General features: G+C 53.5%; 12 protein-coding genes across 12 annotated transcripts; 7 read left to right on the top strand and 5 right to left on the bottom strand.

The window, feature by feature from the left end:
* Positions 1–200: 200 nt before the first annotated feature.
* CABS01_03718 (uncharacterized protein) lies at positions 201–836 on the top strand (the record flags this gene model as incomplete). The annotated part of the gene is made up of 3 exons (XM_060537091.1): positions 201–246; positions 323–573; positions 687–836. The coding sequence occupies 3 exons, from the start codon at positions 201–203 to the stop codon at positions 834–836; spliced, it is 447 nt and encodes a 148-aa protein (XP_060391349.1).
* Positions 837–1,523: 687 nt separating this feature from the next.
* On the bottom strand, positions 1,524–1,823 carry CABS01_03717 (uncharacterized protein; the record flags this gene model as incomplete). Its single annotated transcript, XM_060537090.1, has 1 exon — positions 1,524–1,823. The coding sequence occupies one exon, from the start codon at positions 1,821–1,823 to the stop codon at positions 1,524–1,526; it is 300 nt and encodes a 99-aa protein (XP_060391348.1).
* Positions 1,824–2,397: 574 nt separating this feature from the next.
* Positions 2,398–4,864, top strand: CABS01_03716 (HET domain-containing protein; the record flags this gene model as incomplete). Its single annotated transcript, XM_060537089.1, has 2 exons — positions 2,398–3,674; positions 4,780–4,864. 2 exons carry the CDS (start codon positions 2,398–2,400, stop codon positions 4,862–4,864), a joined length of 1,362 nt encoding a protein of 453 aa, XP_060391347.1.
* A 198-nt stretch (positions 4,865–5,062) lies between these two features.
* On the top strand, positions 5,063–6,608 carry CABS01_03715 (acetylornithine aminotransferase; the record flags this gene model as incomplete). The annotated part of the gene is made up of 3 exons (XM_060537088.1): positions 5,063–5,197; positions 5,267–5,506; positions 5,580–6,608. The coding sequence occupies 3 exons, from the start codon at positions 5,063–5,065 to the stop codon at positions 6,606–6,608; spliced, it is 1,404 nt and encodes a 467-aa protein (XP_060391346.1).
* A 768-nt stretch (positions 6,609–7,376) lies between these two features.
* CABS01_03714 (uncharacterized protein) lies at positions 7,377–7,874 on the top strand (the record flags this gene model as incomplete). The annotated part of the gene is made up of 1 exon (XM_060537087.1): positions 7,377–7,874. The coding sequence occupies one exon, from the start codon at positions 7,377–7,379 to the stop codon at positions 7,872–7,874; it is 498 nt and encodes a 165-aa protein (XP_060391345.1).
* Positions 7,875–8,972: 1,098 nt separating this feature from the next.
* On the top strand, positions 8,973–9,827 carry CABS01_03713 (uncharacterized protein; the record flags this gene model as incomplete). Its single annotated transcript, XM_060537086.1, has 2 exons — positions 8,973–9,479; positions 9,639–9,827. 2 exons carry the CDS (start codon positions 8,973–8,975, stop codon positions 9,825–9,827), a joined length of 696 nt encoding a protein of 231 aa, XP_060391344.1.
* Positions 9,828–10,290: 463 nt separating this feature from the next.
* On the top strand, positions 10,291–11,026 carry CABS01_03712 (cutinase; the record flags this gene model as incomplete). Its single annotated transcript, XM_060537085.1, has 2 exons — positions 10,291–10,762; positions 10,839–11,026. 2 exons carry the CDS (start codon positions 10,291–10,293, stop codon positions 11,024–11,026), a joined length of 660 nt encoding a protein of 219 aa, XP_060391343.1.
* Positions 11,027–12,093: 1,067 nt separating this feature from the next.
* Positions 12,094–12,804, bottom strand: CABS01_03711 (uncharacterized protein; the record flags this gene model as incomplete). The annotated part of the gene is made up of 1 exon (XM_060537084.1): positions 12,094–12,804. The coding sequence occupies one exon, from the start codon at positions 12,802–12,804 to the stop codon at positions 12,094–12,096; it is 711 nt and encodes a 236-aa protein (XP_060391342.1).
* Positions 12,805–13,737: 933 nt separating this feature from the next.
* On the bottom strand, positions 13,738–14,911 carry CABS01_03710 (uncharacterized protein; the record flags this gene model as incomplete). The annotated part of the gene is made up of 3 exons (XM_060537083.1): positions 13,738–13,933; positions 14,001–14,568; positions 14,638–14,911. The coding sequence occupies 3 exons, from the start codon at positions 14,909–14,911 to the stop codon at positions 13,738–13,740; spliced, it is 1,038 nt and encodes a 345-aa protein (XP_060391341.1).
* A 1,186-nt stretch (positions 14,912–16,097) lies between these two features.
* Positions 16,098–19,140, bottom strand: CABS01_03709 (uncharacterized protein; the record flags this gene model as incomplete). The annotated part of the gene is made up of 2 exons (XM_060537082.1): positions 16,098–18,769; positions 18,828–19,140. The coding sequence occupies 2 exons, from the start codon at positions 19,138–19,140 to the stop codon at positions 16,098–16,100; spliced, it is 2,985 nt and encodes a 994-aa protein (XP_060391340.1).
* Positions 19,141–20,244: 1,104 nt separating this feature from the next.
* Positions 20,245–21,517, bottom strand: CABS01_03708 (uncharacterized protein; the record flags this gene model as incomplete). The annotated part of the gene is made up of 2 exons (XM_060537081.1): positions 20,245–20,850; positions 20,909–21,517. The coding sequence occupies 2 exons, from the start codon at positions 21,515–21,517 to the stop codon at positions 20,245–20,247; spliced, it is 1,215 nt and encodes a 404-aa protein (XP_060391339.1).
* A 738-nt stretch (positions 21,518–22,255) lies between these two features.
* On the top strand, positions 22,256–24,061 carry CABS01_03707 (uncharacterized protein; the record flags this gene model as incomplete). The annotated part of the gene is made up of 3 exons (XM_060537080.1): positions 22,256–22,436; positions 22,521–23,882; positions 23,937–24,061. The coding sequence occupies 3 exons, from the start codon at positions 22,256–22,258 to the stop codon at positions 24,059–24,061; spliced, it is 1,668 nt and encodes a 555-aa protein (XP_060391338.1).
* Positions 24,062–26,602: the final 2,541 nt, after the last annotated feature.

Genomic DNA, 26,602 nt, shown 5'->3' with positions numbered 1-26,602 from the left:
CGTTTTGGCCTTACTTCTCGCGCCCCAGGCATGACCAGACCGTGCCCCGGCCAATCCTGATCTATCCTGTAGAAAAAGACCTTGTGTCTATTGGCTTGTGCAAGCTCGGTACACAGCTAAGCTTATTCGACGTGCGTGCTGTGGTCACTCCAGGTCTATTCCCTAATCCTGACGCACCGACCGACCAGTAGTGGTCACAGATGCGGCGATTCCGGCTCAAGTTCCACGTCCTCCGTCCAGACGGGCGTTGGTACTTTGTCGACCCCAGAGGCGAGGATCCGCACGACTCTGTAACAAGGAGGGTACAAGATCTCCAACACAGAACACTACCCCCGCGAAACCAATACGGACGAGGAAATGGACCACGACGCCGAGTACGACAAAAAGCCTGAAGATAAGTACGGTTACACTCTATACATGTTCCGCGTCGAGCTCTGTAGGAAGCATATCGAGCCCCTGCTTGCGGCCTTTGCCAAGTCTTTGACTCGCGACAGTCAGCCGAGCCTAAAGGACGCTGAGATGTTCATGTATCTGTGGTGGTGCCCTAATGATGACAAATTCAAGGAGGAAATGGTATGCCAAGAAGAAAGGGCTACAAACGGGGTGTTGAATTCATTGCCGGGCGTAGTAGTAAGAGACAGCAGCAGGATAGCAATGTTGCTGCACCAACACTGCCGGTGGTGCAGTGGCAGGTTGGTGACTGGAGACCTAGCGAAGACATCACGAGTTTATTTGAATGCCTAGGACGGCAAGAGTGGCTCGATCTTCAGTGGGACGACTATAGATCTACGGCGGGACAAGACGTGCTGGGTGATAGCGAATCTTCGCCCATATAGTCGGGCGGGCAACGGGAGTCTCTGACGAGAGATTTAGAGAATAATCTTTGAGGGATGAACTAGTGATGGCAGCAGCGGAGACGGCGGGAACGTATGTACGCTATTCGTATTCTTGAGCATTCCGCACACAATCATATCAATAGATGCTTGAGATGAACAAGTTTGTTTGAGAGGCTACAGCCAAGAGAAAGTGGTTCAAGTTCGAGAGAGATAGCAAACCTCAGAGTAACCAAGTTGCAGTACTTAGAGATGCTATAGCAATTATCATCGCCCTGAATCTGGTATGTAGTGCCGCCGCAGACTGACTCGGTAGGCGACAGCTGGGTGGTGAAGTAGTCGACGGAAGACGTGATAGCCGGCTTGCCCGTGACGTCATAGCTGGATGTCCAGGCTTGGTGGATAGACTTGCTGGCCACAACGAGGCCATCAATGTAGGGCGACCCAGGCCGCAGCTGCAGCCTAGCTACAAGACATAGGTCACAGTCAGTGGGCTCAACAGCTCCCTCAGGAAAGGCGTTGATAAGTGAAAGACGGAAACTAACGCGCTAATGATTTGAATATACTAGCAAGGCCCATAATTAGCCACCAGGTCATTTTGAAGCTCGTTTATAAAGTAAAAATAAACTTGCCTCCAGTATCAGTGAAGAAAGCTGCTAATACAGCAACAGGTCCGCAGAAAGCATCGCTCTACGTGAGACACGTGAACTCGTAGATATACCGACGGCTAGTAGGGATCACAATAGTTAATACGTCAAGGTCATTCTCTACAGGAATAACAATGTCGCTGCCACACGCAAAACGAACCGAGTTCTCCCACGACTGGAGCGCCGAAGCGCATCCAGCAGTACATAGGCGGATCAACGTAGCAGGAGGATAACAGAAGTCACAGCGGAGGGCCGGCACAAGAGGATCACAAGAAACATCCGCCATGAGAGCCGCAGAACACTCCGCATCGAGATCCTCGGGAAGGCTGTCATCGTAGAGCATCTTGACAGCAGAGACCGCGCCAGGGCTAAGACTCAGGCTCAAAAGAGCAATAGGCGACTGCAAGAGTGATAAATAAGTCGGAGAGTGCCAATGACTGCAGAGCAACAGAGGTCACTCCTCACAATTGCTCAAGCCCGATGGAGAATTTGGTCCAAGGGCTTGCAGCTGATCCATCTCGTCGTCGTTACTTTTGAGATGAGATGAAACTCAGCCGTTCAATGTTAGAATAAAGGTGAAAGGAACGCGCTTCCAATATGTCAAGAATCATCAGTTTTGGCACCAACAACATCCTATAATATTTTTTACAGGGTAGCAGAGGGATTTAGGTACATGAAGCATGGCTACAATGCGGGCGAGGCAAAGGTCCAAAAGGCAGATTCACTGGCGAACCATTTCCAAGAGCGGCTCAGCCAATAACCATACGTGGCATGCTGTAAGACGAAACCCCTCTTCTCCTCAGCCTGATCGCCCTTAAGAGGAGAATCTCAAAGGTTACAAGCATTCTTTTCCCCAGACACCCCACTGCTTCCTTCTGATACTACCGTCTGCTTACCTGTCTAAAAGGGCGATGAGGATGGAGCCATTCCAGTACGAGCCCCTTGACCTGGGAATAAGGTCATTTCGACTCCTCATTCTTTACCCCGGAGATGACGACATCCGATGCGACATATTCCAGGCGGTTCTTGAGCCCGACGACATCATTCCATATGAGGCCCTCTCATACGCGTGGGGTGGGATCGACCGCACCGAGACCATCACTGCTAGTGGCAAATGGCTACCCGTCACAGAGAGATTATTCACAGCCCTGGTTCATCTTCGAACCAACGAGACGAGAATACTTTGGGTCGATGCGATATGCATCGACCAAGACAACATTGCGGAGCGAGGTCATCAGGTAGGACAGATGGCTGGGATATACAGGCAAGCAGAGCAGGTCCTCATCTGGTTAGGGCCCGGGACACCCGACACAGTACTTTTGATGCAGGGCTTGCGAGTTCTCCATCATGACTCTATACGTCAAAAGTCCCGGGACGATATAGCGTGGGCTAGAACTCGGTGGCAATGCCTTCAGATGGATAAAGGCTTCTCTGCGCTTGCAAGGGACTCATTTCCAAGAGGTTTGCTACATATGTTGCAGCAAGCATGGTTCACAAGAATATGGGTGTTGCAAGAAGTATCCTATGCCCGAGTGGCTTCAATCTGCTGCGGGGATTTCTCTGTTCCCGCATACATTTTCGTCTTGGCGACACAGCTCATCAAGAACGAGGACAACGCAATCTTCGAGCTCGGCGACCAGCGACAGACCCTCCTTGACCTCATGCCAAGGCCATCGAGCGAAAAGATTACGAGAAAGAAGAGTTTGCATACTCTGCTACAGAAGTTCTGTGAGAGTGAAGCAACGGATCCCCGCGACATGGTCTACGCACTCCTTGGCATTGCATCTGATACGCCGAAAGACGCGAACAACACTCCACTGGTACCTGACTACTTTAAGACCGAAACAACGCTCATCAGAGATCTACTGTGGTACCTATCCTGTGGGAATTTCGTCCAACACGAGATACTCGACACTGATTTACGACTACGTGCGTTTCTCAAGACGATACCAGCAGTGACTGATGCTAGCTTCAAAAGCTGTATAGTCAAAGGCAACCTAGATGGCATCAAGGAATTGCTTGCTAGGGGTCAGAGCTTTGAGATCACCCGGAAGGCCATTTCAGCATTAGGAAGCAGGGTAGGCATTGTTTTGACTGACCCCAGACTTCCGGACGACACACTGTGGGGCCTACTTCGGCTTCGGGATTCAAGTCTCACATTCAGCTCGGACGGTATTGTTGCCGCTTTGGATTGGTGTGATGACAGCGTGGTTCCTTGTGTATCAATCTATTACGAAGTAAGAATGGAAACTTCAGCCGTGGTAGCGGAGGCTTTGCGGACAAGAATTCAATGTTCGCCAGCGATTTGTAACGATATCACGCTACCTTAACGCCATTGTGGCATCGAATCGACGGAGAAAGGTCTTCTTACACTCTTGACCATCTTGTCGACAGACTGGCTTTCTCATATTGTCGGGGACCGACTTGATGAGTGCAAGATTACTCGAGCTACGGTGGAGGCAACTCTAAAGAACAGTGGTCATGGGCTCAACAACCTGCTCCATCTGCTGAGTCTGAGAGAACATGAACAGAGTTTCGCTTCATCGTTCGCTAAGTTGAAACCAGATGGTATAGTCTCGATATTGGCATTCTACAACGATGAAACTGTAGCTTTACTTCGTCCTCATCGCAACATTGTTGAACTTTATCTGGAATGGGGAGGCCCTGAATTGGGGGTCTGTATAGCCAAAAAGAAAGGTGATCATTATGGTTTAGATTGGAAATACATGGTGGAGGATACAAAGACTTTGAGGAGGATTCGGGAAATGCTTCGGGTGGAAGCGTACATCACTCTGACAGTCGTCGAGTTTGATGGTGGCTATACTTCACGGACAAACTCTATCGATTGGAAAGGTTATACATTGAAGGAAATGTCATGATTGGTAATGCAGTTTGTAGTTATGCTTGCAAATTATCTCATAGGGCGAAAAAAGGATCAGGTGGTTCACTTGCAATATGAGGCATTCGTGGCGCATCCTGGCTGAGAGCCTCTAAGCATCTGCCCGACATCTTCTGAGAACATCAAAAATGTACAGAACACTGTGGAGTAGACTTCTATCCGCTGGAAAGCTTATTTGACATGCCCTTGCCAACATACTTCTGCAATTTACCTCCTACTCTGGACAATGTGAGCTACCTACTCAAGTCTCTTTTGCAAGTTAAAACACATATTACATTTACACTAGATATGGGATTTGAATGGCATAGTGTTTGCTGGTCTCAACATCTCGCTTGAACATGGGATCTACGATAGGTACTGCCACTATTCTGCAGTCAATAGGATACTAACTCAATAGTAGTAGGCATGTCCGTTTCAAGAACATCGGCAGTTCGTCCGAGCCCGACCGAGATCGGAGGGATATCCCCGGGCCACAGCGCACGTAACACCGGGAAAGAGTGGATCTGCCCCTCCAAACGGCGCAAAAAGTGGGAAAATGCGCGCCTTATCGATAACATGTTTGACGAGTCACCTCTGTGCATGCATGCGCGAACGGCCCAAATTTTAATTGACTTCTCTTCAACACCATTCTCTTTTGCCAGCATTTTACCGCAGAGCCCGATTTTGTTCTTCAAGATACCATAATGGCGTTCCGTGCTCCTCTGCGACTCCAATTGGCAAAGTGCCAGCCTCGTCTGGCCGTCGCCTCGCGCATCAACTCCCGCGCACTCTCTTCTGCGGCCGCGGCCGCCACAAGCGACGTCAAGAGCAACTTCGGCGTAGGTGACCCCATGAAGTCACGAACTATTCGAGTAACTCACCACCAGACTGACACTGAAAATGAGCAGAAGCAGTCATCAGTACCCAACCCCGATCCCACCGAAGACTCCCCGAGCGCCGCTCTTGTCCGCGAACACGCGCCCTACATGGTCGCCACATACGCCCGCCCGCCCCCCGTCTTCGTACAAGGCCAAGGTTCTCTCCTGTGGGACGTTGAGGGCAGGAAATACCTCGACTTCACCGCTGGTATCGCCGTCAATGCCTTGGGACACTGCGATCCTGAGCTGACCCAGATTCTGACCGAGCAGGTGGGTAACTCCGAGCCGCCGTGAGTCATTTTAATACCAGATGCGCTGACAGTACATGGTCGGAACCTTACAGGGTAGCACGCTCATGCACGCCTCGAACCTCTACTACAACCCCTGGACCGGTGCCCTGTCCAAGCTGCTGATCGAGAAGACCCGCGAGGCCGGTGCCATGCACGACGCTAACTCGGTGTTCGTCTGCAACTCCGGCTCCGAGGCCAACGAGGCCGCCATCAAGTTCGCCAGGAAGGCCGCCAAGGTCAGCCAGCCCTCGGGTGACAAGTACGAGGTCGTCTCCTTCAACAATGCCTTCCACGGCCGCACCATGGGCAGCTTGTCCGCCACCCACAACCCCAAGTACCAGGAGCCCTTTGCGCCCATGCTGCCCGGCTTCAAGCTCGGAGCATTCAACGACGTCTCTGCCATCAACGAGACCGTCACCGAGAAGACCTGCGGTGTCATCGTCGAGCCCATTCAGGGCGAGGGCGGCGTCACGCCCGCAACGGACGAGTTCCTGATCGCCCTGGCCAAGCGCTGCCGCGAGGTCGGCGCCGTCCTCATCTACGATGAGATCCAGTGCGGCCTCTCCCGCACCGGCACCTTCTGGGCCCACACCCACCTCCCCAAGGAGGCCCACCCGGACATCATCACCACCGCCAAGGCCCTCGGCAACGGCTTCCCCATCGGCGCCACCATCGTCAACAGCAACGTCTCGGAGAAGATCAAGGTCGGCGACCACGGCACCACCTTTGGCGGCAACCCCCTCGCCTGCCGCCTGGCCCACAACATCGTCTCCCGCCTCGCCGACCCCGGCCTGCAAAAGGCCGTCGCCGCCAAGGCCGAGATCTTCAAGACCCGCTTCGACGCCCTGCGCGAGCGCTTCCCCGACCTGATCAAGGAGGTCCGCGGCCGCGGTCTCATCCTCGGTCTCCAGCTTACCCAGGACCCGACGCCTATCGTCAAGGCCGCCCGCGAGCGCGGTCTTCTCATCATCACTGCCGGTACCAACACTCTGCGTTTCGTGCCGCCATTGACCATCACCGAGAAGGAGATCCAGCAGGGTTTGGATATCGTTGAGGAGGCCATCTCCGTCACCCGCTCATGAGAGCGTGATGACTCACCACCCCACAACTTCATGTGATGAAAGGATGTTTCGATCCATGTAATTAATTTTCGTTCGGCGCCGGCGTTTAAAACCTGACGACACTTAGACCTAGATTCCAAGTAACGCAAAGCAGCGAAGCGTTGTAGTTCTGAAGAAGCAGTTGCTTTGAGGCTTGCCGTCTTGAGAGATGAACTTGCTGAAAGCTTGGATTTGTGCGATGAAAAATGAATGAAACTTTGAACTAAACAAAGTGTATCATGGCAAGGTGCCTCTATACTATCGGATCACTCCCTTCCTCCCCGTCTTGGTGATGACTTCAACTGCGTCTTAGGACTCGCTCCCATATATGAAATATGATCTTCCAGTGGCACCTTCCTCACTCAAGAGCCCTACCGCCGTAAAAGAAGCGGAAGGCGTAAGGGAGCAGACCTTCCCTCGAGAAGTCTCCACAACCGCTTTCTCACAGTATAAGATCCTCTCGATCTTCTAACCCTCTCTACTCTTCTTCCTCTTCAACAATCAGAGGGCTTGAGCACCCAAGCAGCCAAGCTTGGCCTTTTTATTGCAGGAAATTTCCCAGTTCCGAGTCTCATAACCCAAACTTTACCAGAACAACAAGCCTTCCTCCCGAGGCAAGGTATCATCAAATCCTGCCGGCACTTCCTATCTTCTACACGCGAAAGACGCGGCCTACACTCGCACCTATCAAATGTAAGAGACAGCCGACTTTGAGAGATCCCTGGTCAAACACACTAACGCATTTTGAAGATGGATAACGTATCCGAGGCAGAGGAACTGAAGCGATGGCTACACGAGATCAGAGGGCAGTCAAGCGATCGGCCTTACCGTGCTATGCACGAGGCCCTGGCCGATGATCTCATCACCGCTCTGTACGAAGACAACTCCGTCACGGTCGAAGAGCGCTGCGCTCCCGATGTCACGCTACTCGTGGATATCAAAGTTCCTGGCCAGATCTTCCACGGACTGGAAGAGGTCGCACAATACTTCGAGAGGAACCCCGGCATTGTGTCCGAAGAGATTATCATCGTCGATCGCTTTCGTATTACCACCGTGGTTGAGTTCATTCAGGAGCCCGGGAAATATATCAAACGTTTCAAGCAACGCAGACTCATCATCTTGGACATCAACAACGATCACAAGGTCATTCGTATCGAGATGAGACCCGTTGGTCCTAAGGAGTCAGTCGATCCGGATGCGCGAATTCCGTACGGTAGTCCAAGTATCTCAATTGACAACTCTCTCTGACGACTACAACATCAAGTTGCCAAGAGGTATATCAGGGAAAGGAGGCATATAGACGAGAGATTATTGAAAACGCGAGGGAATGGAACTATAGTTGAAGGGATCGAGACATGGGAAAATGGCATCCCAGGCAGATTAGTTCCCAATGATAATCTCACGCAGTTTTGAGAAGTTTCAAACTACTTTTAGCATTTACAGTCTCGTATCCCTAACTGACTTGAATATGAGAAAGAAGCTTAATTCCAGTTGTATGATGGTCATCTCTCTCGCTGAAAATGGTCACCGACGATGTTGGATCGTGCTGAATTGAGACCCAAGTAGGCCATCTTCGTTTCTTTAGACCTTACATTCAATTGTGAAAGATTTTTTCTTCAGCGCACTTTCTTGTTGTGGGCATGTCAACCTGTGGTAAGGCAGTGGTTTCGATGAGATCTACCCGTGGCTGATGGTTTTTGATGTTTACTGTGAGGCAAGCCTTGACGGAAGTGGTCACAGTTCTTTCCAAGCATCTCATATCATACAACAAGTATACCGAGCCAAGGCCGAAACTGTAAGTCTGGGGTATACACTGACTCCAAGGACCAACAGCAGTTGCTGGTCATCTTGCCTCACACCTCGGTGGACGGCAGGACTAGTGTAAGTTCCATGTCGAACCTCGGAAGGCGGTGGTCAACCTTGAAAGATGGGTCTCGGCTAAATTCCCCTCCCGTGAGGCGGGCCCGATCTTGCCGGATGCCCCTGCGTCCCCCACGTTTTGCCCCTCCTTCCACCTCACCTCACGCTCCCAAGGAAGGTACGTAGCTGCCAAAGCCGTTGGACTTCGGTGTGACGAAAGTCCTCTCGGTGGCCTCTCTTGGCTGCCCAGGAACTCTCCATCTTCATCATGCTTTTTCAATACAAGTCAACGACAATCGGCAGCGCCCGTCGACGCCTCGAGGCACCTGCCATGTCAAGACATCGATATCCGTAGAGCGGGGCTTTCTCAATAACCTCCAACTTACATGCTCCAACGAGCCTAGTTGAAGTCCCAGTCGATAACTATCGGGACAGCCATTACTCGGTCACAACTAATCATCTTGCCGAAACCGCCCCGTTGCGTTGATGAGGCGCCACCATACTGCCGAGAGTGATGCCGTGTCGTCGGGTCATCTCACCGCATCTTCCCCGAGCCCAAGTCCGGATCTTCGTCCAGTGCCTCTTCCGGTCGAGGGAGAGCATGATAAGACCAGCGACAGAAAAAAGTCGAGACGATCTTGGCAAAAGAGCCAGACGGCCAAACGGAAGGCCATCGAAATCCGACGGTTCAGCTGTCTCCCAACGCCAGTCTTACCTAAACGCACGTCAGCGGTCACCCTCGCCCTTGGTATCGATGCCACCTTTCCAGCCCTCCCTTCCTTCACTCAAGGAGGGATGATTCGCAACTTGACTGGAGCAAGAATGGGTCAAGACGAAGAAAAACGGCGGAAAAACATGGGACCAGAACAAAGCGCTGTCAGAGACCTGCCATCTACTACAGCCAAGCTCAACGGATACTTCCACTTCAGTCTACCACAGCGAGTTTTCCATCCCGCCATTCGCCCTAACCAGCCCCACCAAACCACACCAAACGTCAGTCGGTACATTCTGAAAAAGCTTGGGAGACCGTCGGTGTCCTCCCCTTCCGCTGGTGTTGCGCACAGCCCACCCTGTTGTTTCGAAACTCGTCCCCTCCCTCCCCCACAGGCAACAAGAGATCGGACCCAGCTTCACTCTTGAATCAGACTGTAGCCAATCGCAACCGGCCCGCACTACGATAATCCGCGCCGTTATAGGATTTTGTCTGCCCCGTCAAGTCGTCAACAGCACTTTTCAGCCCGCTTAAGCTGCGGGAAGGAAGTTTGGAACGCAAGGCACGCACACCAAGCTTTCGAGGGGTCCACCTGTTTGGCTCAGCTCAGCTTGGCGGACTACTCCTGACCATCATCATCATCTGCCGGTACCAGCGTACCAGCCAACGATTTCGAAGAATCAGCAGAGTCCGTTCCTGGCTCCCCCGTCTAGTGTCGGGATCAGGTCGATCCCACGTGAGGTCCCTGCCTCTGATCCGCCCTCTTTACCCCATTGGGATGAGGTTGCGGTACCTGAAGCCGTTGTGCTGCAGGAATGTCCAACACGGAATAGGCGAGGGAAAGAAGCTTAATGTCGCCTCCGTCTCACCGGCCGGCTAGGCGACTCGAGAGTAGAAACAAGGAAGATCTCACACTACCTCCGCTATAAGAGTGCAATGGTCGCCAGTAATCCCTTCATTTCATGTGACGACGACCAAGAACCTTGAATAGTTGTTGATCCAACTTTCAGCTAGCATCGGATAATCCAAATTCACTCCTTACTAATATTTTACCAACTACAATAATCAGTCCTTACAATACCAGCACACAAAATGCACAGCTCGACAGCAGCCTTCCTTCTCGCCCTGCTGGGCACGGCGAGTTCCTCCCCTCTCACGATCCAGCCCCGTCAGGCCGACTTCTCAGGGAATCAGCAAGATGGTCTCGCCGCCGGGTGCCAGTCCATGATCGTCATCTTTGCCCGCGGCACCACCGAGGGAGGCAACGTTGGGACCATTGCCGGCCCGCCCTTCTTCCAGTCCCTTGCGACTCAGGTCGGCGGCAGCCTTGCCGTCCAGGGTGTCGAGTATCCCGCCGATATCCCCGGTTTCTTGGCCGGAGGTGACGCCAACGGATCCCAAATGATGGCCACTCTTACTGAGCAAGCCATCACCAACTGCCCCAACTCGGCCGTCATCATGTCTGGATACTCCCAGGGTGGACAGCTCGTCCACAACGGTGCTGCGATGATGCAGCCTGACATGGTGGCCAAGGTTGCTGGTGCCGTTATTTTCGGTGACCCGCGTAAGTTACTTTCCATGAAGCCCTTTCACGGGTGCATGATAATTTTGATCTCAGTGCTAACGCATCTTCTTCACAGTCAACGGACAAGCTGTCCAGGGCGTGGATGCCGCCAAGACCAAGGTCATCTGCCACAACGGCGACAACATCTGCGAGGGCGGCAACCAGATCCGCCGCGCTCACTTGACGTACGGCAATGACGCTGATGAGGCTGCCACCTTTGCTGCCTCGATGATGCCGGCTGCTGCGGCCCCTGCTGCGGCTTGAGAGGGACCCCGGCAGCCTTCTCAGAGTTGACCTCGAAGGCTTTTCTTTTCCTACTCACACTCTCGTTGTATATACATATCGTAAATACTTTTTTGTGTGCACAAAAGCCCAAGCCAAACAGGTTGCACTCGCTTGTCTATCTACATAGTAGTTATTGTTTTGTGTGGAAATTTCTAATGTGGAGAGGAGGGGAGAAGCGTTTTCCTCGTCTCAGGAGCGAGGTGTTGGGGGCGGTTGTGATCATCATTGGCATAGCTTAGCATTTGCGTAGCCCTAGTAGTATACAATCTAGACCAATGTATTGTGCAATCAGATCTAGTGGGTTATTAGGTGACGGCAGTGGACATTGCACGCAGGTGTCGGCTCCCGTCACAGAGTGCCTGGGTGCTTCTTGGCCTGTTTCAGCGCCACGCCTGATTGAGACCAGACTCTTCATGCTGGGTGGCCTGGTGAGCAACACGACGACCCTTTGAGAAGTTCGGCAGTGCTTATGTCGATGAGCGAATCTTCCAGGGAATAAATACTATTGAGATTGTCACCTTCCATCCAGCTGTCGGGAATCATTATTGCTTCTTGGTGTCCTTTGCTCTGCCGCTTTTGTCGTAAGGCGTAGTCTTGCCAGTAGCTGATCAGAGATTGATGTCTCTACGTAGCAGCGCATGCGTATTATACCATGTGAGGGATGTCTTTCTTCCGTCGTTCTACGCCCATCGACCGTAGTAGGATACACGTCTCACTTACTATACTAAGACTTGGTCTCCGGCTGCTATCCTGATGAGACGATTTGAAGACGTGGTCGGACAGGTTAGAGTAAGAAGACGAAGATGAATATGGCCATCTTCGGGCGTTACTCATGACCTTGATATTGACTTGGGCGGGTGACTATACCATATTCAAGTCGAATCCCGCAGTACACCCTTCTCACCACCTATAAGCCTACCCAAGAACCTCTCTCCGCCTCAAATCTCGCGTTCATACCGGACTCCCCTTCTATCCTGACCCCGCGCACACAACCTCTCTCCCACCTCTATCCTGACCCCACGCATTAAACCTCTCTCTCTCCAACTTCACCTCTTCACCCTCACCCTCACAACACACTCCCACCCCTGCCCGCCAACACTCTTCATCCTCTCCTCATCCCAAACCTCCACATCCTCCGCAAACGACTCCAACGCGCCCCGGAAATCATCCCAATCCATTCTTGGACCGACGTACAGCACAGTCTCTACAGCAAACCCCTTCTCCCCGAAACCAGAACTGCTAGAAGCAAAGGCCTCCATGTACTTCCGCACCAGGGCGACTTGCTTCGGGTACACAAACATCCACGCCTTCGCTTCCGCCGCAGCGGGGTCGAGCGCCCACGTTCCTGGGACAGTGCGGTGGTTGCGGTGGTATTTATTTGGGGACGGGGCGATTTCGATGCTGGTTAGGTTGAGCTTCCGAGGGGCAGGCGACTTCTGAGAGACTTCTTGAGTGGGATCTTGGGCCTGGATATCGACCAGAGAGTCCAGCAGGGCCTCGACAAGCCCCGTCCCGCTACCGATCGAGAGGGTAAGCTCCGGCGTCGGCGGGAGTTGTGCGTGGAGGGCTTTTATGAGAGGGAGGGAGAGGGTCAGGCAGGAATCCGGGTGTCGTTGGGGTTCGTTTGTGAGGGGTGGGAGGGGCGCGGGTGTGAATGCTGGTGAAGGTTCTTCATCTTCAAGGAAGTCTTCGTATTCTGGATCTTCCGGGTTGACTGGCGAAGAGTCACCGGCAGAATTGTGTTGGGTGGTGGGCATGCCTGTTATTTTGATGGCGCGGGTGAAGTACACGGAGGTAAGGGCCGGAGGGGCAGGTACATGGAGCCGGGACAGGCGAGCTTCGATGAGGTGCATCCGTGCTGCACATCAGTTGAATCGGCCCCACCGAATCGCGGATCCACCAAACCTTACCTTGGGGCTAACCCAGATCTTAGTCCCGCGGCCCCTTCCGTGATGGGATATGATTACTGCTACGTCCAGCCTCATACGTACACAAAGCGTGGGAACCGCGTATTTTAAATACAAATGTAGTGTGTTGTTGCATTTCTCTTGCAAGCGAGATCTCGTCAAAGTCTACTTCAGTAAGGAAAACCATTCTATATAGAAAGGAAAAAAGAGTTCACCCCCCCGGTGCTGGACTGGGGGCTACATCTCTCGGTGCTCATGCTGGGACATAATTTCTGGTGCTCATGCTGGGACTCGAACTCGGGTACTCGCGTATGCGCTAAGCCTGTCGTCGAGTAAGGCTGGTTGGCGATTGTTGTTGACCATGAACCGCTCCACCACCCAGCCAGTTTGACCTGACCCGTCGACCTAGACGGGCGCCTGCTGGCTGGTGACGGGAACGGGGTTGAGGGGACCTATACACCCTTTGGCTTGTCGTGTATACCAAAGTTAGATATGTAATCCCGTTGGCAAAGATCTACAGCGACACCGGAAATAAATGTCCATTTCAATCAAATGTGTATTTCTTGAGAGACAAGCTAATGCGACAAAGCTCCAGAGGACCAAACACCGGTCCCAACTCCAAAGTCGCGACTTAGGCTCGCGAGAAATATGCAGCCCAGAAACCGTAGCCACTAATCCAGTTTACAGCTATAAAATGTACACTTTCCTCTTTCGTTCCCTGCCATCTCTTTTTCTTTTATAAGCGGACGCTGTGGACGAGGATTATCATCTCAGTTCTCACACCTAGACTGCACTGTATCCGCCCCGGCCACCGCTAGTGTTCACGGTGTTGAGCACGTTCCTAGTCCAGTCCTTCACCAGGTAGGGGATGTCGCGAATGGTGTCTCCGTGCGGCAAAAGATCCCAGCCCCTAGCACCGTATCGGTTGTAGTTCAGCCACGAGCCGAAGATGAGGTACGCAGCGATGCCGAGGAAAGCCCTGTAAAAAAGCATTGACGTTAGTCTGTGCGAAGATAAACCACCATAAAGATTCCGTCCAGACTTACAAGACAAAGAGCCAGGTGAAGAAGCCCCAGTGGCTGCTCGTGTCACCACCACCACTGCCACCCTCCGCAGGCGGCTTACCGTACGCGTCCTCGCACGCGTACTTGGTGTGCCACGTCAACCTCAGCACATCCATGTCGTTCTTCTCGTTCGGGCCGTAGCTGTTCCAGATCAAGGCCGTCCCGTTCAACAGAACCTGCTTCTCGTCGGGCGAGGGTCCGTCATCCTCGCCCTCCTTGCCCTCCTCGCGCGCGCGGAACTGGCTGCCGTCGTACTGGTCCTCAGGCTTGACCTCGCCTTCGAGGCCCGTCCTGTCACGGTCGCAGAGGAACTCGATGATGGCCTTTTGGTTCCGTCCGTTCTTACCCAGTGGGTACGAGCCTCCGTTGAGGATCAGGCGGACGCCCTCCTTCTTCGCGTCCGAGTTGGAGTCGCTCGACTTGAGTCGTTCTGCTGTGGCGTCCAGTTTGCTTCCGCCGTGGTCGCCAAGCTCGCCGGCGATGGGTATCACTTTTTCGACTTCGTCCTTCTTGTCGTCACCTGGATGAATGTTGCGTTCAATGGCACATACTGTCCAGACACGTTAGCTCTGTACTGGTCGAGCTTGCCACTCTCAACGATTTCGCGTGAATCCATTACCTCTTGTGAAACTGGGGCACTGCTCCTCCTTCTTGACGTCTCCTTTGCGCTTCAAGGGAGCACAGATATCGACGGTATAGGATGTGTTGGTGTACGTAGGAGGGTGCCACTGGCTGGTCACAACGCTGTGCGGTCCGCCTAGCGCCTCGAGGTTGAATGAGACGTCGTCCACTCGGATGTGTTTGCAATCGAGCATCGCGGCCGCCGGCAGAGGCGCCAACAGCAGTGCCAGCACAAAGGCTCCTTCGGCCCGCGGTAGTCGAGGGAAATGCATCGCGGGAGATCCGGCCAAGCGTTTCTCTCGGGGGGCCGGATGGGAAACGGGGGACCGTCTGAGCTTCGATGGGGATTTCGGGGAGAGGCGGATCTGCTGCGGATCACGAAAGCTTAGCAAGCGACAGCTGCTGCAAGGTTGCGTAAAGTATTGCGAGAAGAAAAAGGGGAGTAGTTAAGAAAAAGAGTAGTTTTGTACGTAATGAGTGTGGTTCTGGAAGCTGGGTAGGCAACAGAAAACTGGCAGGTCACGGCGTGTCGCTCATGTGGCTTGGAAGGCCGGAGCAAGTGGACTGTGGCAGCGGGTGGATGACCTCGTTTTGGCTGCTGCTTGGGAGAATGGGACCTGACCGTTTTGGCCAGGCGGCATTTAGCTCGTTGCATCATCGTCATGCCGAAGATCTAGCGAATCACGTGCACCGGCCATGCCTGCATGGGGTAACTTGGGAAATGGACAACAAGCACGGATCTGGCCGCACTGTCATCCATCTGTGTACTCCGTACATAGGTAGCTGACATAAGCCAGCACTGCATCCTCAATCTCACGTTGGCATACCTTGGCCCACCTCGGCCACAGCTCATCCTACGCATTTGATATTCGTTGATATCTATTAGTCCGCACACGTAAATACTCACTCAGGTTCAGCAAACTAGGCAGCTTGGCAGGGCCAACATCACTCAACACATCGATCAAGCACCGAAGCATGGAAAACTGATTTGATACTCTGTACATCAAATGATACATGAGCTCGCTTCCGCAGAGCCTTGAACTGCTCTGGTGGTATGCACCATTCCCTTCCCTCCTCCGTGACCCGTGAAAAGCAGTTGCCGTCCATCCCTGACCGCACCTCGAAGGATAAGGTAAGTACGCCTTCGTAGGGGTATATAAGACCATGAGAGATCAAACAGCCAATCCATCCCTAAAGTCCCCAGACGCCAAAGTACCGTAAAAGACGCTCACAACCCATTCCGTCCTCGCCATAGTCTCCTAATGATTCATTTCACTCCCCTCGACATGCCCGCAGCGTTAATCAGTAACGCGATATGTGGCGGCACGTCTCATCTTGAACCTAACTCGCGATTGCCAGTTGAAAGCCGATTTGATTTGCGACATGTCTGGCACGTGCTCATGTGCCCTACGGGGGTCGCTGAGCCCACCAGCACCAGGGTCGGAAACCGGGCGAGTCCTACATGCCGTGAGGTCCCATCATGCCGCCCATGCCTTGCATTTGTTGCTGTTGCTGCTGCTGCTGTTGCTGCTGCTGCATCATGACCTGATGAGCCCTGCGCTGGGCAAGAACGCTCTGAATCTGATTCTTGGCCTCCATCATGCAGTTTCTCTTGAAGGCTTCCATCTGCTCCGGTGGAATATTCTCAACGGCACCACCCCACTTAGCGGCAAGATTGGCGATCTGCTTATTGTATATCGCTTGCCCTTGTAGTTTGACTTGGTTCGTCAATGCGTTGTTGTTGTTCATTGCTTGCTGCTGCTGCATCTGCATCATAGCCTGCATATTCATGTTCTGGCCATTCATCATGTTCTGGCCACCGCCGGCCATCTGGCGCTGCATCGGGTTCATTTGCGCCTGGATTTGCGCTTGAATTTGTGCTTGCATCTGCGGCGTCATCTGGCCACCATTCATGTTGTTGGCGCCCATCTGGCTGAGCTGCTGAGCGTATCTCTGCGCCAGTTGCTGATTCATCATGTTGCTCATGTTGCCGCCCATGTTGCCGCGTTGTTGCTGCTGCTGTTGCTGCTGCATCATGAGTCTGTGCTGCATTTGCTGCTGCATATATTGCTGTTGCTGAGGCGTCATCTGCTGAGGGTTCATATTGCCGTTCATCATGTTACCCATGCCGTTCTGCATCGCAGCAGCCATTTGCTGCTGCTGAATGGCTCGCTGTTGTTGGGCAACCTGTGCAGCAATCATATTGGGGTTATGCCCAGCTTGTGGCATAGCACCGGGCGTTCCCATCATGACGTGTTGGCCCATTTGAGAGTTCGACTGCATCATGTTGGGAGGTGGGCTTGCCTGATTCATACGAGGCGTTGCGGCCACTGCCGGGCGAGGCACGGGCGTTCCCTGCATGTTTGGCGTACCGTGCTGGATGCGCGGGGTGGCGGCTTGATGACTCTGTTGGCTGGCGCGAGCAGACATGCTGTGCGCCATTGGGACCCCACCAACGTTGGGTGGGTGGCCTTGGACGGCTGATGGCGGGCGTGGCGGGCTGTTGGCCATTTGGGAGTTGTTCTGCTGCATAGGCACAGCACCGGGCATGGGAGATGACATGCTGTGGGGTGTGCCCTGTCTGACGACGGGAGACACTGGTGGCTGCGATGCCTGAGAGAAGCGTGCCTGAGTCTGGGCCGGAACGCCATTTGGCATCGCACCAGATGTACCGTTTGGCATAGCAACGTTCGCTTGCTGCTGCTGTTGCTGTTGCTGCTGCTGTTGCTGTTGTTGCTGTTGCTGTTGTTGCTGCTGCTGCTGCTGTGCCAGATTTGCCGCCGCAGCGTTCTGGCTGTTCTGAGCGGCCTGGTTCGCAGCAGCCTGTGCGGCCATAGCCCGTCTTTGGGCCTCTCTCTGCTGCTGTTCTTGGCGAGCTTTGAGTTCCTGAGCCATTTGATGTTCGCGCCGCATCTTCTCCTGTTCCGCCTGGCGCTGTGCCGCAATGACCGCTTGCTGTTCCTGCATCTGTTTTTGCTTCTCTTGTGCAAGCTGGCGTTCCTTCGCGGCTGCTTCGACCTTCTCTTGCTCCTTTCTCTCCTCGTGCTCTCTCTTGATGTCAGCAATGACCTTGAATCGCTCGAATCTTGGCTCAAATGTAGACACAACAGCCTGGCCTTCTTTGTCCGCTCCGTTGGCCCCGCCTTGGGTGCCATTGGCAGCCGAAGAAAGACGCTCGTCCAAGATAAGCATGTATCTTTCCTGTTCTGCTGCGGCGGCCTCGTCGGCAGCCATCTCGGCGACGGTTCTCTTGCGAGTTTTAGGTTGAGGGGGCGAGTCTGAGTGTTGGGGGTGCGCCAACGCATCGAGCAAAGTAATAGTCTCTTCAGTATCTCGGGTTGGCTCGAGAAACAGGGGAGCGTTGGTCGCAAGCAAAATCTGTGATTCTGCTTGGTATATATTACTTCCATCAAGCTCCATGCGCTCACGCTTCTGCTTCTTGGCGGGAGGAGGCATGCTGCCTGCAGTAGGAGTTGGGGGCACCATTGTAATCGGCGTTGATGGAGGTACAGTGCCAGTGCCTTCCACACTTCCTGCTGCGCCTCGAGGTGTTGCAGCCTTGATCATCAGGTCTGCGTGGAGGCTTTCAGGCGTAGGGTGAAGTACGACAGTGAAGGTCTTGGGCTTTGACGGTATCTTGCTCTTTTGGCCTTCACCAGGCAGACTGGGTGCCGGCATGCTCTGCTTATCCTTCTCCTCTGCAGTTTTGGGTTTCGTGTCTTCCTGTGTAGCTGATGCAGCATCGGGCTGCGCACCGAGAGACTCCTTAGGATACGGAACGTATGGTGAAGGTACGATATATGGGTTGTGATTATGAATCGAGGATGGCACAACCTTGCTCGAAGCCGATGTCGGTCGCTGGACTTCCTTGGATTGAGCGACAGACTTGTGATCGTGCACCTGAACAATCAAGCATCCCTCGTAGAAAGGGACACCCGCTTCTGAGAAGTATTCGATGAGATCGTGAGGTACCGTGCGCTCGCGCAAGTGCTCCAAGAACAAACGCATCGGCGACTTGTATGGAAATATTCCATCTTGCTGATCAAATCGGAAATGCGTTGCGTGCATGTGTACGACGAGGGAAGGTGCGTTGCCTGCGAACTTCTTCAAGATGTATTCATCCGTTACAACTATATCCTGTCAGCATTGGCGTCCATGATGATTGCAACAAGTCTACAATCTACTAACCATATGGTAACGGCTCCGAAGGCTGGGCGGCTGCCGTATCGCCGACGAGTGACGCCGATCGGAGTCCCACACTGTTCCTAGAAATGCGACTGCCTTGGGCCGACTGTTCACGGCGCGTGCGATTGATAGGCCGCGCTGATTGCGCATTCGCGCCATTCGTTGTCGCAGAGTTAGGAGGCTTCTTTGTCGACATCGAGGGCGATGGCGATGATCGGATAGAGCTCGCTCCATTGGTTTGGATACCGGGGGGTACGGGACGCTTAATCTTGGACGCGACAGAAGGCGGCTGGATGGCCGTCACGACTGGCGCCATTTTTGCCGGATGAGGCGGCTACCGGAGCGCAACAGGCCGGAAATGGCGTCGCGAGGCTATTCTCCCACTGTCGAATGATGCCCAGAGTTGTGTTACAGAGCAATCATTGAATGAGATATTCGGCTCGTCGGTCGTGATGGGGTTCGTTACGGGGGTGGTCGAGTGGATGATGCGCGTTGACAGATCGGGTGACGTCGACGTGGAGCAGGGTAATTGATGTCGAAGGCGCGGTCGCAATTGTATCGAATATATCCTCGGCGGAGGATCAAAAGGTAACGAAGTTAGAATTCAGGAAAAAGACGACGGAAAGATGCACAACAGCCCTGATGGATGGATTCCAAGCGTGTGGGGTTGGGATGTAGTCAGGCTTCCGCGAGACCTGTCGGAGAAAGGTCCAAGGAGGAGCCGCCGCAAGTCTCCGAGACGGAGACGCGGGCGTGGAGCAAAGCAGAGCCTCAGGCAAAACCCCGGATAGGCGCTCGGATCACAGTACTGGTACAGTGTGTAGACGGTACGTACTCCAGCATCCAAAGATATTGAGAGTATCAAGCCTCGAAATGCACTGCTGATTTGTCTAAATAGTGAATATGAAGCTACAGCAATAGGTATATGCCAATTAAAATCAAGCTGCTGGAAAAGAGTAGTCTTCTTAGTCAGATTTACTCTGACTATATGAGCCCCATCCTCATGCGTAGGTCAGGAGTGAATTTTTTACTCTTTTTCTTTTAGTTGTTTTTAAGATATTGTATCACAACAGAAATATCATGCCTCATGCAGTCTCCCACGCCAGAACTTCATGCAAGAGGCCATGTAGGCGACAATTTTGGAGATAGTATGGATGTTTAAAGGTCGAAATAGTGTGACAAATCATATTCATCACGTTGCAAGTAATATTTAGGGGCTTGTCATCAAGATAATGCACTATCAAAACACTTTCATCTCGCGTCGCAACGGTCAATTACCTATCTGCTCATGAAAACGTTACATGATATCTCGTGGTATATACCAATCCAATAAAAAACACACATTTCATACCCGTTCTTTCCTCCCATGAGACCAGATTTCCCTTATTGGAAGTCTTCGTTTATACAGTGGAGAGAATATTTACTCCTTGCCCTGGACACGGCGGGCCCAGTCGTCATGGACCCGCATGCCGTCAACGACGACAACGCCTCGGCCACGTCCCACGCGGTCCGATCGCTGCCACCACTTTTCTTCCTTGCCAGGCCTCTCTGCCTCAGACTCGCTATCAGCAAGACCACCGCCACCACCCTCGGCACCCACAACAAGGATAATATCGTGGCGCAGCCAGGTCTGGAGATTGGCGACCATGGCGCCGTTGTCGCCTGCAAGAGACTCCTGGAGATAGATGATCTCGGGCTGGAGATGGCGAAGAATATGGGTGTGCCCGTTGGCCGTAGTGAAAGGCATCACCATGGTCTCCTTCTCAACCAAAGCCAATGCCTGGGAGTAAACGGCATTGAAGGCAGGGTTCGCAGGCGAAGGGTTCATCAAGGGGCTCTTGGATGACTCCTCACCAGGCGTCTGGGCTTGATGGTGCTCAATGTTAGAGAAGGACGAGCTCAACGACGGTGGCGGAAGGTTACTAGTAGACTCGCCCGCCGTCTCTTTAAGACCCGGCGCATAGATCAAAACGAAGAGCTTGATGTCGTTGAAGTTGGTGTAGCGTGGGATATGCGACAAAATGGACTGTAAAGGAGTCAGCGAGGCGCTTCGGAACCTATGGCAATTAATGAGATGGGCTTACGGCGTGTTCATGGAATCCATCTTCGTCAAAGTCGTCACCATGGCTGTCCGCGGAAACCACAATGGCAACAGTCCTTCGTCGCTTGCTGGGGTCTCTAGGCCCGGAAGATCGTTCCTTTCTGGCATCCGCTTCTTCGGACCATGTCTCATGGTCAGCGTACGCATTCTTGTCCTCTTCCCTGATGGCGGCCAATGCCCTACCGGCTGCAGCGCCGGCGGCGGCGAAGCCAGCAGTCACTGTCTTCCCGGCAGCATCGAAGAACTGCTGGGGGCTGGGCGTGCGCCTCAATGCGCCAGACATCCTTGCTCCCAGACCATCCCCGGGTGCATCTCGGGGTCCTTCGGCCGTGCCGTATGTTTCGGTTCCGACGTTGCTGGATGGGGGTTTGGGTCTTCTGGAAGTACCATACGCAGGATTGTCGCCATAGTTTGCATTGTCGTAGTCGAGGTCGGCGTACTGCTCGTTTTCGGGCGTATCGTCCTCATCTTTGCGCTGACTCCATACCCACGCTGCGATGCCGACTGTCGCGACAGTCACAGTAACTGCAAGCGGCACCCAATGGCTCCAAACCCCTCGCCTCCGAGAATTCTGATCGTTGGGCCACGACATTTAGTTGGACGCAACCATTGCACTTAGGCACGTAGCCTAGGTATATATAAGATGTGGGTTTGTGTAAATACAAGGTACTCGAACTTATCGAGTTTCGTCAAGCGATTCGGGCGGCTGCGTCCGTGGTCGGGCTGGGTTTGTCTGTGAATTCGCTAATGGTATCGCAATCGTCGGTGTTGAGTCGTGCTTCGGCTCTCGATGTTGTCAACAGACAGGAAATCGCAAATTGGGGGGTGGGCTATAGATCACCCACTTGTCGCGAGCTCGGGTGGCTGGTCTTGGGGGAACATCAACATGGGGGAATTGAATGGGCAAGGAGCTAAGGCCCAGGGGGGATCCCGAGGTTGGCCGTGTTGCCATTGGTTGCCGGGCCAAAATCTCTCACCTGGCCCTCCTGCCCGTCAGCCAAGGTGAGCAGCCGCCAGCCGGACCGAGGATATACCGACAATCACGTGCACCATCCCACCTTGATGCGCGACGTCAATAGTGGGTCCCTGCCGATTGGTCGCGGGTCGTTTTTTGGCGATGACTCCTTCAGCGCGCAGACAAAAATATCAAGAAACGGGTTATTGAACCGGCATTGGTGTGGGCATTACAGAACCTTAGCTTCAACTAGGCCCGAGACGAATCGATCTTGCATCGCACATCTCAACAGCCCAGTTTCTACGCTCTCACACCCCGGCATCTCTTGCTGCAGTCACTTGTCGCAATCGAGATACCCCGCCAAATCACTTCGAGATGCCCCACGCTGTGTCGATGCCCTCACCAGGGCTTCAAGCCTTGGTCCTTTGCGGCCCGGGATCCTCGTTCCCGACCTTCACCTCGAATCCCGATGAGAACCCCAAAGCGCTCTTGCCCATTGCTAATCGGCCCATGGTCTGGTATCCCGTCGATTTCTGCTATCGTATGGGCATCACAAGTAGGTGCTTCGTTCGTTGCTGGGCTCATCATGAGCTCTCACAGTAGCCATTAGTCATGGACATTTTGAGGCTGACTACTGTAGACATTACTCTCATCTGCCCGGCATCTGCAGAAGCAGCAATGACCACTGCCCTGAACACCAACCCTCACTTGACAGCACTTCCCCTGCCGAGACCAGACATCCTTGCTCCTAAGGAATTGGACCAAACCACAGGTACGGCTGAGATCCTCCGCCTGCCTGAGGTCAAGGAACTCGTCAAGTCCGATTTTGTCGTTCTTCCCTGCGATCTCATTTGCGAGGTCGCCGGCGAGAAGCTGCTGCAGGCATGGATGGTCAAGGGCGCAAGCATGTCAGACTTGCTGAGTGCGCCAAAGTATTCAGGAAGCAGACAGAGCCCCTTCAGCGGCGGTTTGGGTGTTTGGTACGAGACGAAGACGGCAACTCCGGTCAAAGGAGAGGAGACGGACTTCATCGCAGTAACACCGTCGACTCCCTCCCCCGTTGCGCCCCCTAAAGGATCTTTACTCCCTAACCTCTCCAATCTGGTGACGTCTATACCCACAGACTCGCTGAAGGATCTCATGGAGACACGGAGAGGCTTCGCTGTTCGTCATGGTCTCCTGCGCAGCCATCCTCGGCTGAAGATGCTCACGACCCACAGAGACGCGCATTTGTACATTCTACCAAGATGGATCATGGACTTTGTTGACAAGAATAATCGTTTGGAAAACATCGGCGAAGATGTCATTGGCTGGTGGGCCAAGGCAACCTGGCAGAAGGGTCTTGCGGAAAAGCTTCAACTGGACGAGGTTCTGCGTAAGGAAGAGGCAGACGACAGCGACGACGATGATTCACTGCAGGAGAGCGCCTCTTCGCCCCAAGACGAAGATCCTGAAGAGCTGCGACCCAGCAGAGGCATTGACGATAATGCTCTCGATGGTAAAGACTTTGACGGCACAAATCCTAAGGGATCTTCGCTCAACGTACCACCGATTATCGCATACGTACATCCTTCTGGAGCCGACGCACCCATGATACGCCGTGTAGACACAGCTCAATTACTCCTAAACGTATCACTACAACTTGCTAAGGTTCCCTCAGTGGAAGAGACTGGTAGCGAGGCCGCATCCCCCTTCGCACACGCCAAAAAGGTGGCGTACCCTGAGGGCGTCAAGGGCCGAACGACAATCACCAAGGCCGACAGCTTGGTCGGAGAGAACGTCACAGTGGAAGAGAAGGTGGCCATTAAGGAGTCCGTTGTCGGAGCCGGCTGCCAGCTCAACGAGGGTGCCAAGCTGTCACAGTGCCTACTGATGGAAGGCGCCGTGGTGGGCAAGAACTGCAAGCTTACGAGATGCATTCTTGGCAAGCGCTGTGTCATTGGGGACAACTCAGTCTTGACAAACGTCGAGGTTCAGGAGAACTTGCTGGTTGAGGCCAGGAGTAAGTCCAAACCATGTCCCACATAATACATGATAATAGCTGACCATGCCCTAGCTGAGGAGAAGGACACGAAACTCATGAGCTCCGATGGCTTGGAGGCTACCGAGGAGGAGATGCAGGGAGTGTTGGAAGACATGGACAACGAGATCATGGCCCAGAACGAGGAGGCAGTGGAATAAACTTCAGGCCCTTTTTCCGTCGATTATGCTTCGCTGCAATTCTGGACCGAGCCCCTCTGCTGAATTTTCTCTGGTGATCCATCGTATTCTGCCCTGCGCTGACCTACGCCAAACTAGAATATCATATACGCTACCCGGATGAGCTGACAGTATTGGGAACGAGAACTTTCCCCTAGCCACCGTGGAGGATGAACCAGTGTTCACTAGGCCGAACCCGCGGATGAGGGACGGAGGTGGACAACTGCCGGCAATGCGGGATCCCCGACAAAGTCCGGAGGCGAAACGACGAACAATCAGTAGGTACTCGAGGGCACCCGTCGTCCTAGTCGAACTCTACTCTTGGTCCGGTGGGAACGAGAGGATCCATCAGATACCTCGGGGAAGATGGACAGTAAGCCGGCAGACATTCAGCAGAATCGCGACGGCGGGCTGGAAGAGCAAAGCCCACCCCGCGGAAGCAACGGGAGCCAGGAACCGCTCTCACCCGTAACGAACGAAGTGGAACCTTCGCCCGCCTGGTCCACGACAATGGCATTCCTGAAGCTCGTGTAAGTCCCCAAAAGGCTCTAGCCAGCTCGTCAGGGGCGATTGTCTTGGAAGCTTCTGGCTCGATTGGGAATTCCAGAGGGGTTCGAAGGGCGCATTCTAGCAGGTCTTGTTCAGCGAGCAAAAAAGAGGCGAAAGAGGCTTTTCGTGTGTGGCCTGACTGCAGTAGCATATGTAAACTAGGGAGCTGGTGAGCCTTTCCAAAAGGCACGAAGTGGAACGACTTTCTCTTCGGACACGATGGGACATCAGACGAAGCTTGCCAATAGCTTGCAGAAACCACGGAAGAGCGTCCGAAAACCCCTCAATTGGAACGGTCCAAGGTAATGGTTTCATCCCCAGAGTTTCCCCTCTCCTTCCGGATAGCTGCAGAAGAGGGCGCAATCGCGAAGAACATCCTCCCCCTTGATCTCCTAACGCCGGGTATGGTGGACGAGCTATTTGCCCATAACCTCTTTTCTACAATGGACGCCAGGGGCAAGAGACATCCACATAGACTCACACACACACACACCGAGCGAGAAAAGCGCGAGAGATTCGCGGCGAGAGTGGGAGAGATGGGACTTCGGGGAGGGCCTCTGTAGAATCAGCCCATCTGCCAGGGGCAAACTGACTCTGCAAGGATCACCAATATTGGGGCCACTCGAGAGGCCCGAGGAGAGACATTCAGCAGATGATGCTACGGTCTAAGCGGGTCTAGCGTGTCCTCGATGTTGATATCGGGAATTTGGCCTGCTGCATATGGCACTTTGAGAAAAGTGACAGGTCACAAAAATCCTCGGAACATTGTCATCTGCTCGTCCCAAGTTGGCGGGATGGGCACTTCGCCGAACTTACTTACACTGACCTTGTCTGGACCGAATGCTCAAGGGGGGCCGAAGATGTGGGCAAACGATGTGGGCAACAGTCCATTGAGTGTGTGAGAGAGTGAGGGGCCAAGGGCAAGCAATGATGGGACTCTAGTGTAGCATCCGAATCGCAAGTGCCTTGTGGTAGTACAGAGATCGATTTTGAGTCCAGGCTAACGGGGTTCAATCCGAACCAGACGACGCGGCGGCGGCGGGCGGATGTGGGCAAAAAAAAAGAGGGGTCCAGGGCAAGAGGGACTTGATACGGTAGTTACGGACAAGATAGAGCTAGAATGCTAGAGAGCGAGAGAAAGAGAGGGACAGGCAGGAAAGAGGGTGGCCGAGCGAGACCGACGGCCCAGCTCCGGCCAGGAACGCGGGTTACGCGGGCCACGATGGTGAGACCCCTCCAAAAGCCTGCGTCGCTCGCGCGAGAGTTGTTGCGTTCCTCATGAGAAGTCGTGGCAAGGCGAAAACTTCTCTTACTTGTCTTTCCCTCTGTCTATCTACCTTACGTTGGAAACACAATGGGAGAGACCTCCCACGCGTCATGATTGGGGGGCGGGCGTTTTCTTACACATAACAAGGGAAAAGGGGGCCAACGTGAGCATTCCTCTCGCGTGTGCTGAGGATCAAGAAAAGTAACGAAAATTATGCTGCGTGAATGTGATTCTGTGTGTGTGGATGGAGTTCTTGAAGCCTCACACAAGACTTCTCTTGCAAGGCCAACGCCAAAAACAGACAGGTCTCGTTTGACACGCGTTGTGGGAACTCGACAGTGTCTACGAGACTATGAGAAGGGCAAAAAAGAGGAGAGTCAGACTGCGGAGCGGCGAAAGCCGCAAAGAAACAGACAGATAGACCTTGTGGAAAGTCAATTCGTTTGAACCGGTAGTCTTGTATCACTTCTTCCCTCCCCTCCTTCTCTAGACTCTCTTGTACGGTCGTGGTGGTGGTGGACTAACGGCCGAAGGTTGCTAGACTGCCCTTTTTTCCCTTGGCTGCCGCCTCTGTTCAAGGGACACGAAACATGGGCCACTAACGTCGGAGGCGCGGATGGGGTTTTGGAATCATGGAATTTGGAACAAGAAGAAGAGGATGCCGGTGGCACCTGGAGACACCTGGAGCTAGGGACTTCAAGGAAGAC

The sequence above is a fragment of the Colletotrichum abscissum genome, assembly GCF_030869225.1.
Source record: "Colletotrichum abscissum strain IMI 504890 chromosome Unknown Scaffold_7.1, whole genome shotgun sequence".
Taxonomy (NCBI): Eukaryota; Fungi; Ascomycota; class Sordariomycetes; order Glomerellales; family Glomerellaceae; genus Colletotrichum; species Colletotrichum abscissum.
Note: the sequence above shows the minus strand (reverse complement) of the source record. Positions and strands in the feature narration are given on the sequence as shown.